Here is a 14,670-nt window from a genome sequence, read left to right as displayed (position 1 = left end):
ACCAGCAGCAGGGTTGGTGCAGTGAAGAGCTCCATGTAACGTTGCTCGTGGTTGGACAGCGGCAGCAGCAGTGGCAGTGGCAGTGGGGAAGATGGCGGCGGACCATGTTGTGGCGGACGCCGGAGCTTTCCTCAAAAACGCTCCCCTGCAGGTCGGTACCACATCCTCGTCTTCTCTTCTGGAAGAAGCGCTGTCGGTTGTCAGGGGTGCAAGGAACTGCAGATGCCCGGGTCTTAAGTCAAAGACAAAATGCTGGCGTAACTCAGCGGCTCAGGCGGCATCTCTGGAGAGAGAAGCGTCTAGACCCGAACCGCCACCCGTTCCTTCTCTCCAGAGATGCTGCCTGTCCCCGCTGAGCATTGTGTGTCTATGTTCGGCTCCTTCCTACACATCCCTGGAGAACACGGATACGTGGCATTTCCAGTCGGGATCCTTCTTTAGACTGTTGAGAGGTCCCGACTTGAAACGTCGTCTATCCATCATGTTCTCCAGAGATGTGTCTGAGCTGCTGAGTTATTCCAGCCTTTTGGTGTTTTATTCACGGCTGCCGTTTACTTCGAGTGTTACCCGGGCCGCAGTCTTGGCTGTGGGAGCGATTTATCCCCAGGGAGCGCAAAAAAAAATCGTATGGGAACGGATAGAGGAATTAAAAACTATCAACCGGGAGAGATCCAGCAGACCATGGCGGAGAGAGCAAAATGGTCGCCTGCCGATGCTTGGTCTCACGATGTAAAGGAGGCCACATCGGGAGCATCGAATGCAGTAAAGGGTGTTTGAAAAGGTGCATGCCAATCTGTCTCATCTGGAAGGTTGTCCCTAAATGAAGTCGAGGGAAGAGGTATAGGGACCGGTGTTACATCCAATGTGTAGGGAGGAACTGCAGATGCTGTTTACACCGAAGGTAGACACGAAATGCTGGAGTAACTCAGCGGGACAGGCAGCATCTCTGGAGAGAAGGGATGGGTGATGTATCGGGTCGAGACACTTCTTCAGACCCAGTCTGAAGACCCATCCACAGCAGCTGGAGGGATACCACATTTACAGTAGAAAGAGGACATCTCGGATGTCCTGGAGTGGAAAGCCTCAATTAGGGAGCAGATGCGATGGAGACCATGTCCTCATTCCAACGTACACAAGGGAACGTTCTCTAACTTGAGATTAAGGGATGGTATCCATGCATAGAGTGGGAAAAACTGTAGTCAAATTAACAGTGGGAGTCAGCGAGTTTGTAGTAGATGTCAGTTGATAGTCTGTGATGGAGACCGGAAACGAGAAAGGGAAAAGAGGTGTCAGACAGTCCAAGGAAATTTGAGGGCAGGGTGGGAATTTCGTAGAAAAGTTGATTAAAGCAATGAATTCTGCACGGGTGTAGGAGGCAGCTCCAATGCAGTTGTCGCTGTGGTGGAGAAAGAGTTGGTGGAGTATGTTTGGAACAAGGACTGTTCAACATAACCAACAAAAAGGCCGACATAGCTGGGGCCATGTGATTACTCATGGGGACAACTTTGATGAAGAACGTGAGGAGAGTCAAAAGTGAATTTGTTGAGGAGAGTGTTAGTAGAGGGGAACTGATTGGATGTCGTTGAAGGAAGAACCGGAGAGCCCTGAGACCTTGCTGGTGGGGGATAGAGTTGTAAAGGATATGGTACCCATGGTAAAGATGAGGTGATGGGATTCTAATAAGTGAACGTTGCTGAAGTTTTTAAGCGCATGGGAGATCTGAAGTGACTGGATGGGGGCGGGAGGCAGTGGAAGGGGGGGGGGGAGCACAGGGAGGGCAACATAGAATTGAGGTATTTGGAAATGAGTTTGGTGTGGCAGGAGCAGGCTGAAGCGATGCGTCTACCACAGTCTATCTGCTAGTGTATTTTGACAAGGAGGTAGAAATGGGCAGTGCAGGGATAGGGAACTATAAGGTTGGAGATGTGGGGGAGAGATCACCAGAGGTGATGAGATTGGTAATGTTGAAGGAGATGGTGGCCTGATGTTTGTCTGTAAGGTCATGGTGAAGGGGTAGGCATGAGGAAGTATCCCAGAGCTGATGCGGTCCCTCACCACGATAGAGTGCAGCCTGGCGGACTACAACAGCACCTCCCTTGTTAGTAGGTTTGCTAACAATATTGGGATTGTTACTGTGCAGTGAGTAGGCTTGGCATTCAGAGGGGTGAGATTGAAGAGGGTAAGGGAAGTGGTGAAGCCAAGACGGTTGATGTCGCACTGGCAGTAGAAATAAAAAGGGCCAGAGATGGTGGAAGGCAGGTTGAGTCCAGGTGGAGGAAGAATGTTGGAGACTGGAGAAGGGTTCATCACTGGGAGGCAAGGACTCCTTGCTAGAGAAATGGGCCTGGAGGCAAAGGCAGTGGAAGAAGATCTCAACATCATGAATTCATTGAGGAGTGGACATAGGGGTATAAAGATTTTCTACTGGCTTGGTCTCTTTCAATCTGGGCCAGGATTTTATCACATTAACAGTGATCGCTAAGATTTTATTACATTATTGCTTTTTGTTTTAAAAGGAGTTTGGAAAAAATATTTACACATTAAAAGAAGTTGTAAATGAAATAAGGGATAAGGAAACAAAACAAAGGCTGGCAGTTTTGCCATACCAGCTCCATTTCAAAGAGCCATTTCCTGAATACATCAGACAAGGTAAGTTTTACTTCACCTTAGTGATTCACTTGGCTTAAAGATTTTTAAAAATGTGTATGAAACTTTAATCAGTTTCTTATAAAGCTGGCATTACATTGTTTTTTAATTTTATGTTTATTAGACAAAATTGATATCTGTGCAGTAGTAACTTGCAATCATATTTCCAGATGTCTCCCTAAATGCTTTTCATGTATTCAATAACCTTGAAATGAACCAGTTATGTTGAAGTGCACAGTGGCTATTTTTTAATTTAGCTGGGATGCAGTTATTATCTGACAGTTCAAGATGGAACATGTGAAACAAATGCATTTTGATAAGATGACTTCCAACAATGTGACCAATACCATTGACAGTGAACCAACCAAATATTTCAGCAAGTGAAACAACAGAAAATCATTGCTTTAATGTCATAAAAGCAGTTACATTCCCAAGGACAGTATTTCTATTTACTACAAAAAGATCAATAACAAAATAAAATAACATTAAACAAAATGATACAAATTGCAAAAAACAAACACAGATCATGAAAGAATATGGTTGCAGAAGAAACTCAAAAAGAAAATATGAAAAGACACGATGGCGCAGTGGTAGTTGCTGTCTCGCAGCACCAAATACCCGAGTTTGATCCGGAGTTGTACGGAGTTTGTACGTTCTCCTCGTGATCGGGAGATGTACAGGTTTGTAGGTTAATTGGATTTGTTAAAGATTGCAAATTGTCCCGATAGTGTGCAGGATAGTGCTAGTGTAGGGGGTGATCGCTGGTCGGCACGGTCTTGGTGGGACTAAGGGCCTGTTTCATGCTGTATCTCTAAACTAAACTTCCAAGAGATATCAATAATGGGTATATTAGGGAAGAGCAGGGTGAATGGGTGCAATGCAAGTTCCTTGTAAACTAATAATGGGATAGTCTATTGAAAATAGAAACTGAACAATTATTTTGTGTCAATATTTTTAATAGAGGCAGAGGATTGCATGCACAAGGAAACTAATGTAGGATAAACATCTATTACTAGCAAAGTACTCGTGTCTAAACTAAAAGACAAATTTGATTAATATTTTGAAACTCCTAGATGGAACTAGCGAGGCTTTCTAAAGGGGTAATCTATGCATGACAATGCTTGTTGAATTTTTCTTCAGAATGATGTAAGTGATGATCAGGAGCTATGGATGTTATTTATATAAAAAATAAATTTGTGGAATTGAAGACAAATTATTGGCCTAGCTAGGAAAATGTAAAACATCAATGGATGAGGTATGGTTGTGATATCAGTGCGACTCAGTGGCACAGCAGCGGAGTTGCTGCCTTACAGCGCCAGTGACCTGGGTTTGATCCTGACTACTGGTGCTGTCTGTATGAACCTGCCTCCAATTCTTATGCTCCACCCTGGGTGAAGAAGTTCCCCCTCATCCGGGTGCTCTGGTTTCCTCCCATTGTCCATTCTGTCAAAGATCAGTACGTAAATTGGACTTCTGTAAAAACCCAGTCTCTATAATTGTGTTGTAGGATAAAATACTAGTGTATGGGTTTGATCCTGATCTGCTGTCGTATGGAATTCTTATGTTCTCCCTGGGTGGGTTCCCGAAGGGCCTGGTTTCTTTCTAAATTGGCTTCTGTAAACTGTATTAGTGTAAAAAACTAAAATCTATGCTCTGTTTCTTCGCTGTAGTAAAGTATGATCTCTTTGGGGGGAGTAATAAATGGGATGGTGGGTGTGAACTTACTAATAGTGCAAATTCAAAACAACATGTACATTATCAATATTATATATTTGGGCAAAGAAAAAAAAAGGAAAAAGGCTATTGGAAACTCGCCTTTATAATGAGAGAAGCAGAAACAAATTGGTACTGCTGGTGCAATGGTTACACCACCGCTGCGATCTGTTCAACTCATCATCCTCGGAAGGAGCGCATTGTTGATTTCACAGAATGATAGCGAGATTAAATTATAACAGAATATATGTGTAATGATGTAGGCTATTGGTTTATGTCTTGCCCCTTGATTCAGCTTTGTGAATTCAGATGTTGAAATACTAAACATTAAATTGTAACATTGAGGCAGTGCTGCATTTTTTGAGAGCTTTTTGTAGTCAAGGTAGAGCAAAGTCAACCTCTCGTTTCAGCAAATGTAAAATATCCCGTGTGACTTTAAACAGGAGGGATCTCCTGGGGTTATGTGACAAAAACAAATGTCTTATTTATGTTTGTGGCACCTCCTTGTGGGAATTGATTGGTCGCTTTGCCAGTATTTCAAAATCATTCATGGGTTAGCACTGAGGATGTTTAAAGTACTTTATTAATATAAGTTTGTTCATAAATCTAATTTCAAAGATAGTTAAACCATTTTTTAAATTTTCACTATATTTTTCATAGTGTCTGAATTTTCAAAGAAAACTGGTGACTACCCCAGTCTGTCAGCAACTGACATTAAAGTTCTGGCACTAACCTGTCAACTTGAAACTGAGTTTGTGGGAGCTGGCCACTTGAGAAAAGAACCTATACAAAAAGTAAGTGATTTAGTAGTTTCAATTTATTTTACTGGGTTCTTTATTGTCGAAAAAGCAACTGTGATCAGATGCCCATGGCTGTACAACAGGACTTTTCATTGTGTAGGTAAGTTGATATTGATATCCTGTTTCAATTCCCCGAGGGCGGAATTTTTTATTATTGAGGAAGGTTTCTACATTTAGTAAGGGTTGTACCTAAAACATTAAACACTGGAATTTGAGCGTGTACAATATGTTGTGATGCAGTAAAGCCATTCTTGCCCACCTGCTCCGACATCCATTCAGCATCCAAGCTTGTGCTGAAAAGTGGAAATCAATATTACATCAAATGCCAGCTAAAGAAAGGAACACCTGATCACCCATCATTGACCTTCTGCAGCATGATCAAAATTATAAGGCACCCAGGTTCAATACCCCTCAATGCCCCAGAAATCTAGCCATATTTATAGAATATAATTGTATTTTGTCATGAAGACCTGTTCTGGTGACCAGAAAACAAACTAAAAATGGGCTTCCATTATCCCCTTTTTTCAAGGAGATTTGTCTCTCAACCAAATTTTATGTTACACCAGTGACTTTTATTTATCCTCTATGCACATTCAATACGAGCAATTTTATTGATTCGCAGCCTCTTGGGTAGTCTATTTCAAATATTTATTACCTCGTAAATGAAGAAATTTATTCTCGGCGCAGTCCTGAGTGGTCAGCCCTTAATCTGCGAGTGTGACCCCTGGCTCTAGACATCACGACAGTATCCCTAAACAATCCCTAAACAATATCCCTGAATTGTCCCAACCTGAATAAAATTGCTCCTATTGAGTGTGCATAAGAGGATTAATAGAAGTCACTGGTGTTACATACAATTTGGTTATTTGCAAGGTAATATATTAACAGCCTGTATCCTGCCTAAAACACACATTTCCTCAAAATATGCACATCTCATCAGTAATCCAGTGATTATTTTGTGTAATGAAATTATGAGGTAGAAGCATTGTGGAAAAAATCAAAATTTGCTTTTTTTTAGGTTGAAGTGAGCAGCACTTTAAGACACCCTGAGTCACTCATCAACCTGGCAGGCTTTCATCTGCCATCTAAGGTAAACAAAATTTAAAAATACATGGTTTAGAACATTGTAAAGAATTTAAGTTCTATTTTGAGCAACAACATGAAACAGTCAGGCAGCAACTGTGTGGGGAAAAATGTTATGTTTCAGATCAATGATCTCTCTTCAAGCCATTGGCCTTAAACAACAATTCTGTTCCCAGGGATGCCGCCTGGTTTGCTGCGTATTTGCAGCATCTGTTGTATTTTGTGTCTTTTGAGGGTAGTGGAACTACCAGTTGATGGTCAGCTTCATAAATATTGCTTTTGAATTTTCCATTGCCAGATTTTCTAACAGAAAAGAACTGTAGTCATTCTTGTGATAAATATGACAATTTATTTATACACAGGATTCTTCAAATAACAAATGAGATGACATTAGATGATGAATGGAGTTGTGATTGAGATTGAACGTGGTTATTAATCACACTCAGTTTGGTGGTAGATTTCAAGATTTCTTTATTCACGGCTTGCAGTTGTTACATTTCCAGGAGAGAGAGAGAACAAATCCTCCAAGGCAAGCTAAAGGACCTGCAGAACACAGCTAAAAGTCTACAGAAAACAGTTGAACGATGTTTCTTATCTATAGAAGATATTTAGGCTATCAATCTCTGCTGTGCTTCTTACTGGTTTAAAACCAATCACCCAGATTGTGTCCCCTTTTTTGTCCTGATACTTGGCATTATCTCATTGTCTTCATACTAATAAGGGCTTGTTGTTCAAAATTCTGCCTTGGTTTTATCAATTCCACTGGTTTAGGCTGGACCTTACCCAAGGTTCAGTGACCGTACGCCTGTTTGTTGGCCCTGGGCTCTACAGGTTTAAAAGAAAGACAGCTGCTATAATCATTATTTGAGACTATATTAGTTGCCCTTGCAACAAGTCACAGCTTCACCAAGCTCATTCCATGTAGGAGGCATGGTTCCAGGCTTTCCTTTCACCTTACCTACTGCTTGGGTGGTAGGCATCGCCTGGAAAAGTCTTTCCCACGCAGAACTCAATGGTTCTTTTTGTAGTTTCTTCATGTAGACCCAAACTCTGAGGACAATGTTGTGTCCCCCTGGTGGGTGACCCCAGGCTGCCAATACCTGTTGGGAAGCAGAACTGACAGCTGTTTGTAAGAATTTGACAATATTTTAATGTGCCACTCTCCAGGTGACAATCAACCTTTAGCAAATCAATACTTTGTGGCTGGACATAGGCCTGCCATTAATTACTTCAAAGGGACTTTGGTCCATAGGTCTACTTAGTGTTGCCCTAATGCTGCACAGGAATACTGGCAGTGCCTGAGGCCATGGCATTCCTCCTTGATGGTAATTAGCTCACCTTTGTTTCAAGGTCTGATTTGCATGTTCCACTTGACCCGAGGATTGAGGGTGGTGAGGGCGGAACAAGTTGTGAGTAAGATTGATTGTGAGGGATATATTATCTACATCCCTAGGATGGAGTACAGATCTTGCCAGTTATGGTGCCCTGTCAGGGCTCTTGGAGAAAGGTTGGAAGAACATAAGGCTAGCTGCAGGTTCTAAGCCCCATCTTTATGTTCTTCCAACCTTTCTCCAAGAGTCCTGACAGGGCACCATAACTGGCAAGATCTGTACTCCATCCTAGGGATGTAGATAATATATCCCTCGCAATCAATCTTAATCATTCCTACAGAAGATTGACACAAAATGCTGGAGTAACTCAGCGGGTCAGACCATCTCTGGAGAAATGAAATAGGTTACATTTCGGATCAAGACTCTTCCTCAGACTGAGAGTCATTCCCTGACTCTCAGTCTGAAGAAGGTACTTGACCCGAAACGTCACCTATTCCTTTTCTCCAGTGGTGCTGTCTGACCCACTGAGTTACTCCTGCATATTGTGTCTATCTTTGGTTTAAACCAGCATGTGCAGTTCCTTCCTACACATTTAGTTGTTCCTACCTCTTGATTCCTCCTTTGTTGGGATGCGGTAGTTCCTTGAACCATTGGTCAATCATCTTTGGGTCAGTAAGTATGTTCTACCATAGGAAACTGAGTAGCAACATCACAGTGATCTTGCTCCCCTGGTCATTTTTTAAGACTTGGTCTTTATTTGCTTTTGATTCTTCAGGACCACAGGTAACAGCCAGTATGATCTGGCCCACGTGTTTAGCTTTTGTTGCCTGGTGTCAAGGTGGGAGGAGGGTGGAAATGGCTCGGATTCTTTTTCTAGTCTTTCATCTGAAACTTCAATCTCTCACTGAAATTATGAATTGGGTGTGTTGGTATGAAGTTAAAATATATATATGTCTTGACTTTATGTTGTATTTTGTACATCAGTGATTTAACATGCCTTGTGAGGTCAATGCAAGTCAAGTAAAGATTTTATTATTGAATGCTACCTATAGTTTAAGGTATTTGATAATTCAGAAACACATGTAAGTTTGTGCAATGTAAGAAAAAAATCTAAAATCATTGTTATTTTTATGAAGCGGAATTCTGAGAGCGATGTCACAAAAGGAGATTGCGTACGTCCTTTAAGCTCAGAGGAGCCAGGTTATCCTACCGGAACAGGACATTCTAGTGAGTCTCAAGAAGCTGATTTATCAGAATTTGGTGCCTTTCGGTTCTGGAGAAACCCACTACCAAATATTGAAGATGATCTCCAAGATTTGCTTGCAAGTAATGTAAGTTTTATTGATTATTGGATTATGAATTTGAAACATTTACATTTGTGGCATTTTTAATTCTGACATTTTGAGCATTCGGAGTATTTTTGGGGGGTGTTTTCTCTCTCTAGCATATACAAGCAATGCATGGACAAGTTGAGAAAATATAGGTCAACTTTATCAACCAGGTCAATTTCAAGGCAATGAAAATAATTCTGGGCATTCTAATTGTAACATTTTACTTCTTTTCATAAACTGACAGAACAAAGAGAATATTTGCATTTCAAGAGAGAGACCATTGAACCAGGACCAAGAAGAGGCACTTGGAAGTGAAGAGGAGGAGGATGTGGAGGATGACAATGAAGGGTGGATAACACCAAGTAACATTCAGCAGATTTATCGAGATATGGGCTGCTCTGAGACAACGGCGGAAATCAAAGTTGGCTGTATGACCACAGATTTTGCTATGCAGGTAACAAATCTGGATTCGGGATCTTCTAATCCATCATCTGCTGTCACTTAAAATCTATAAATTTATTTCACATTATTCTTTCTGACCACATGGAATATTGCAATATGTAAATTGACTGCTGCGTTTGCCTTTCTTGCAAATCGCAGAGATTTAGAACAATGCAAAGTGCTAATTGCAATTGCTTTACTTTCTTAGAATGTCCTTATTCAGATGGGGCTTCATGTTATTTCTTTGAATGGAATGATTATAAAGCAAGCAAGGAACTACATTCTGCGCTGTCATGCATGTTTCAAGTGAGTATTAATGACAAAGGGGTTGGTTTCCATTTTTATGGATGCTGGCTGATCAGCATTTTCTGTTTTTACTTGTGTATTAATATACATTGTTGATATTTTGAAGTATCTGAAACTAAAAATGGGATGCATAAAAAACCCAGGGATATCGAGGAGTAATTGGAGATTACCACATAAAATGCCTGCTTTCATTATATCATTAAGTGTGAACCCTATTTAGAATCTGGGAGAAATTTCATAATTATAAAAAAAAAAGGCAAGGTAAAAGATGCATAAGAGGCTGTCAGTGAGAATAAGAAATTGATTAAGTAGCCAAAGTGATATTAGTATGTAGTAATACATGAGAGAAAATAAATACATTTTGAGAATCTGAGGAGCATAGAATTGGAAGCACGCTAATTTGATAGAATGCAGTAACCTTCAGCATATCTGAAATAGAGATAAGAATCCAACACCAGTATTATAGACCACTCTGCCTGCATGATGTTATGTCATGGCATACACCAACCAGTCCGGTTTACCCACATCCATTTAATTGAGTTGTAATTCTCATCCCAACAAGGGGAAAACATTCTATTCTCCTGGGGCTCAGGGGCAGTATCCAGTAATTAATGAGCATGAATATTAGAGATAACTGCAAAGCCACTTGCCTTATTGGTCCTATATTGTGTTCAAGCTCCGAGCCAAAGAGCACAGTGTTTTTTTTTTTACATCTTTCATATCAGACATGTTTGTGCTCTTATATTCATTGCTGACTTTTCAGATTTGGGTGTTTCCGTAAATAAAGGTACCAACCTGTGACACGGGTGGCCAAATTTGAAAGTTATTGTCGTAATGAAATACCACAGCATTAAAAATGGGCCTACCTATGACCTCTTTGAGCTAATTTGTGATCAAAATCGACCAAAACCTGACCAAAATGTAATACTTTCAAAATTTGGAGAAAAACACGAAAAAAAACTATTTATAAGACATATGGGACACTTACTGATTTTGAAGCTCCCTTACTAAATGTCGGTACCTAACCCACCACGAGGCCCGTGGTTCACGCCAAGGTCATTATAATCGCGTTTTAATTTTTTTTTTTAAATCGTGACGAGTGCAAAAAAAAAACACATAGCGCTATAAATAGCATTGACAACGTTACTCAATAGGAGGAATTACAGAATGAGAATGGCTAAAATAGGTGAGTAAACTTGATGTTTATTTCATGATTTTAAGTTCTATTCATTATTAAGTATTTCACTGGAAAGCTTAAACACAAAATATAAACAATTTAAAAAAAAACCACAATAAACATAAAAACAGTTACTCTGCTTTTAATTCAAACATTACACATGGGACCAAATGGACCAGTGCAAAAACGGGGCATCAGAAAACCATCTTATTGTGTGATTAATGATTAAAAAATCATAATCAGAATTTGGCTTGTATAGAGTTTTTTAATTGCAAAATTAATGTAATCTTTCTGGTATAAATTAGCTTAAGGATTTGATGAAATCCTGCTTGCAAAATGTCACAAAAAAAGGCAAAAAAAAACACAGGGACACATCTGATATTTTTTTGTAAAAACAGATATATTTACTTTTGCTTCATCTTATTATTTTGGCTATACACCATGATCTAGACTACTAAAAATACAGGATATGAAACAATGGGAATATTACATAAAAAAACAGGAAAATAACCTGGAAGTTTGGAGACCTTCAGTTTCTCTACTGAGTGCTGTATTTACGGAAACACCCATTTACATATTCATCCATTTCATATTGGAAAATCTTCTTATTCTATTGCTGCTAAGGTTAATTGTTGCACACCTCGCACGGCTGAAATTTGCATTCTGGAATCAAACCTAAGTCTTCAGTCTGTGTGAGTAAGTTAATAATACAACCACAAAGCAACATGGAAAATCATGCAATAGAGAAATATAACTATATAACAATTACAGCACGGAAACAGGCCATCTCGGCCCTACAAGTCCGTGCCCAACAACTTTTTTTACCCTTAGTCCCACCTGCCTGCACTCATACCATAACCCTCCATTCCCTTCTCATCCATATGCCTATCAATTTATTTTTAAATGATACCAATGAACCTGCCTCCACCACTTCCACTGGAAGCTCATTCCACACCGCTACCACTCTCTGAGTAAAGAAGTTCCCCCTCATATTACCCCTAAACTTCTGTCCCTTAATTCTGAAGTCATGTCCTCTTGTTTGAATCTTCCCTATTCTCAAAGGGAAAAGCTTGTCCACATCAACTCTGTCTATCCCTCTCATCATTTTAAAGACCTCTATCAAGTCCCCCCCTTAACCTTCTGCGCCCCAGAGAATAAAGACCTAACTTATTCAACCTATCTCTGTAACATAGTTGTTGAAACCCAGGCAACATTCTAGTAAATCTCCTCTGTACTCTCTCTATTTTGTTGACATCCTTCCTATAATTGGGCGACCAAAATTGTACACCATACTACAGATTTGGTCTCACCAATGCCTTGTACAATTTTAACATTACATCCCAGCTTTTATACTCAATGCTCTGATTTATAAAGGCTAGCATACCAAAAGCTTTCTTTACCACCCTATCTATATGAGATTCCACCTTCAAGGAACTATGCACGGTTATACCCAGATCCCTCTGTTCAACTGTATTCTTCAATTCCCTACCATTTACCATGTACATCCTATTTTGATTTGTCCTGCCAAGGTGTAGCACCTCACATTTATCAGCATTAAACTCCATCTGCCATCTTTCAGCCCATTTTTCCAAATGGCCTAAATCACTCTGTAGACTTTGGAAATCCTCTTCATTATCCACAACACCCCCTATCTTGGTATCATCTGCATACTTACTAATCCAATTTACCACACCTTCATCCAGATCATTGATGTACATGACAAACAACAAAGGACCCAACACAGATCCCTGAGGCACCCCACTAGTCACCTGCCTCCAACCCGATAAACAGCCATCCACCATTACCCTCTGGCTTCTCCCATTCAGCCACTGTTGAATCCATCTTGCTATTCCTGCATTTATACCCAACAGTTAAACCTTCTTAACCAACCTTCCATGAGGAACCTTGTCAAAGGCCTTACTAAAGTCCATATAGACAACATCCACTGCTTTACCCTCGTCAATTTCCCTAGTAACCTCTTCAAAAAATTCAAGAAGATTAGTCAAACATGACCTTCCAGGCACAAATCCATGTTGACTGTTCCTAATCAGACCCTGTTTATCTAGATGCTTGTATACATTATCTCTAAGTATCTTTTCCATTAATTTGCCCACCACTGAAGTCAAACTAACAGGTCTATAATTGCTAGGTTTACTCTTAGAACCATTTTTAAACAATGGAACAACATGCGCAGTACGCCAATCCTCAGGGACTATTCCCGTTTCTAATGACATTTGAAATATTTCTGTCATAGCCCCGGCTATTTCTACACTAACTTCCCTCAATGTCCTAGGGAATATCCTGTCAGGACCTGGAGACTTATCCACTTTTATATTTTTCAAAATTGTCAGTACTTCTTCTCTTTGAACCTCATAGTATCCATAGCTACTCTACTAGTTTCCCTTACCTCACATAATGCAATATCCTTCTCCTTGGTGAATACTGAAGAAAAAGAATTGTTCAATATCTCCCCCATCTCTTTTGGCTCTGCTCAATATAATGCTCAATTAATTTATTAGTAAATATGAAGGAACAATGAAGATAATCGAATGTCAAAATTGTGCACTAATCTTATCTCTGCTTATGTTTAACTAGGACCACAACTAATATGAATAAGAAATTCTGCCCAAACTGTGGTAACAAGACGCTAAAAAAGATAGCAGTCACTGTGAACGAGGATGGCAGTCTTCACTTCCACTTCTCAAAAAACCCCAAAGTGCTAAATCCACGAGGTCTACGGGTAATATCACTATTCTTTTGTACTATTTAGTCTGAAATATGCTGAGATGTTGCATACATTTTGGGATTTATCTCTCGATAATTACTTGTAACATACTCTGTTATACAAAATTGCAAAGATAAAAGTTTGCATATTTAAAAGTGGTGCATGGATGTTGAGTTGCAGCTTGTCATTGTTGCCTTAAAACAATATTTCAGGATTGATCATTTCATTTGTTAATATTCCATAGTACATGGTCAATTAGACAAATTGTTTTTACATTATAGTTTAAACTGGTGCGTTCTACCATAAATGAAAGTGGTTTAGGGGTGGGGAGTTAATTCATTAAACTCAATGGGAAAAGCAGTAGTGCACTAAATGGTATAATTGATAATTTCACCTCCTCCACTTTGTGCCTTTTAATGAGGGTGACTTAAGGAGGTGAGAGGGGAGATGATGGAGTACTATTTAACAGCACCATTTCTTTAAGGGAAGATTGTAACAATGTATACAATAACTCTTTTGAAGTGTGGTATAAATGCTATTGTGGAATGTAGTAAAGCTATATAGAAAAATATGTTTAAAAATATTTGAGGGAAAGAGTGTCTTGCATCTGATGAAACAAACTGTTCCTTTTAAAGATTAATATTTTCTTTGGTAAATCATGGTTGATCATAAATTGAAAATAATTGTGATTTCCTTACTTAACATGATCCATTTACATTTCTGGACTTAAAATTCTTCGAGTGAAATGATATATTTCCCCCCTCTCCAATAGCACCCTCTGCCATTACCACATGGTGGGAAACATGCCAGTAATCCGCATTTGAGTGAGGACCAGAACTTCCCTCAGCAACGACTATCCAAGAAAGCGAGACAGAAGACGAATGTCTTTGACCCAGATTACATTGCTGGGGTGTCCCCGTTTGTGGAGAATGATATCTACAGCAGAGCTGCTCACTTAAACATTCGGGACGGCAGATCAGGAGGTGGGAGAAGGAGGTTGAACCCAAATGCAGCACCAAAAAAATGTACCAAGAAATAAATATTTTTCTTCCCAGCTGTGTCATCCCAATTTTCAAAAGCTTACTAGAGTTTTTATTAAACATTTCAGCTATAAAAG

At 39.8% G+C, this 14,670-nt stretch overlaps 1 protein-coding gene across 2 annotated transcripts; it reads left to right on the top strand.

The window, feature by feature from the left end:
- Nucleotides 1-14,670, top strand: nob1 (NIN1 (RPN12) binding protein 1 homolog). Of its 2 annotated transcripts, none has more exons than XM_055648992.1 (9): nt 1-151; nt 2,517-2,649; nt 5,020-5,153; nt 6,178-6,249; nt 8,710-8,895; nt 9,149-9,358; nt 9,554-9,651; nt 13,424-13,568; nt 14,326-14,670. In XM_055648992.1, the coding sequence occupies exons 1-9, from the start codon at nt 92-94 to the stop codon at nt 14,590-14,592; spliced, it is 1,305 nt and encodes a 434-aa protein (XP_055504967.1). In that variant the 5' UTR covers nt 1-91; the 3' UTR covers nt 14,593-14,670. The 2 variants fall into 2 exon arrangements, with proteins under 2 accessions (XP_055504967.1, XP_055504966.1); XM_055648991.1 differs by having other exon boundaries at nt 8,710-8,904.

This window comes from Leucoraja erinacea, chromosome 17, assembly GCF_028641065.1.
Source record: "Leucoraja erinacea ecotype New England chromosome 17, Leri_hhj_1, whole genome shotgun sequence".
Taxonomy (NCBI): Eukaryota; Metazoa; Chordata; class Chondrichthyes; order Rajiformes; family Rajidae; genus Leucoraja; species Leucoraja erinaceus.
This window is presented reverse-complemented; position numbering and strand designations above follow the sequence as displayed.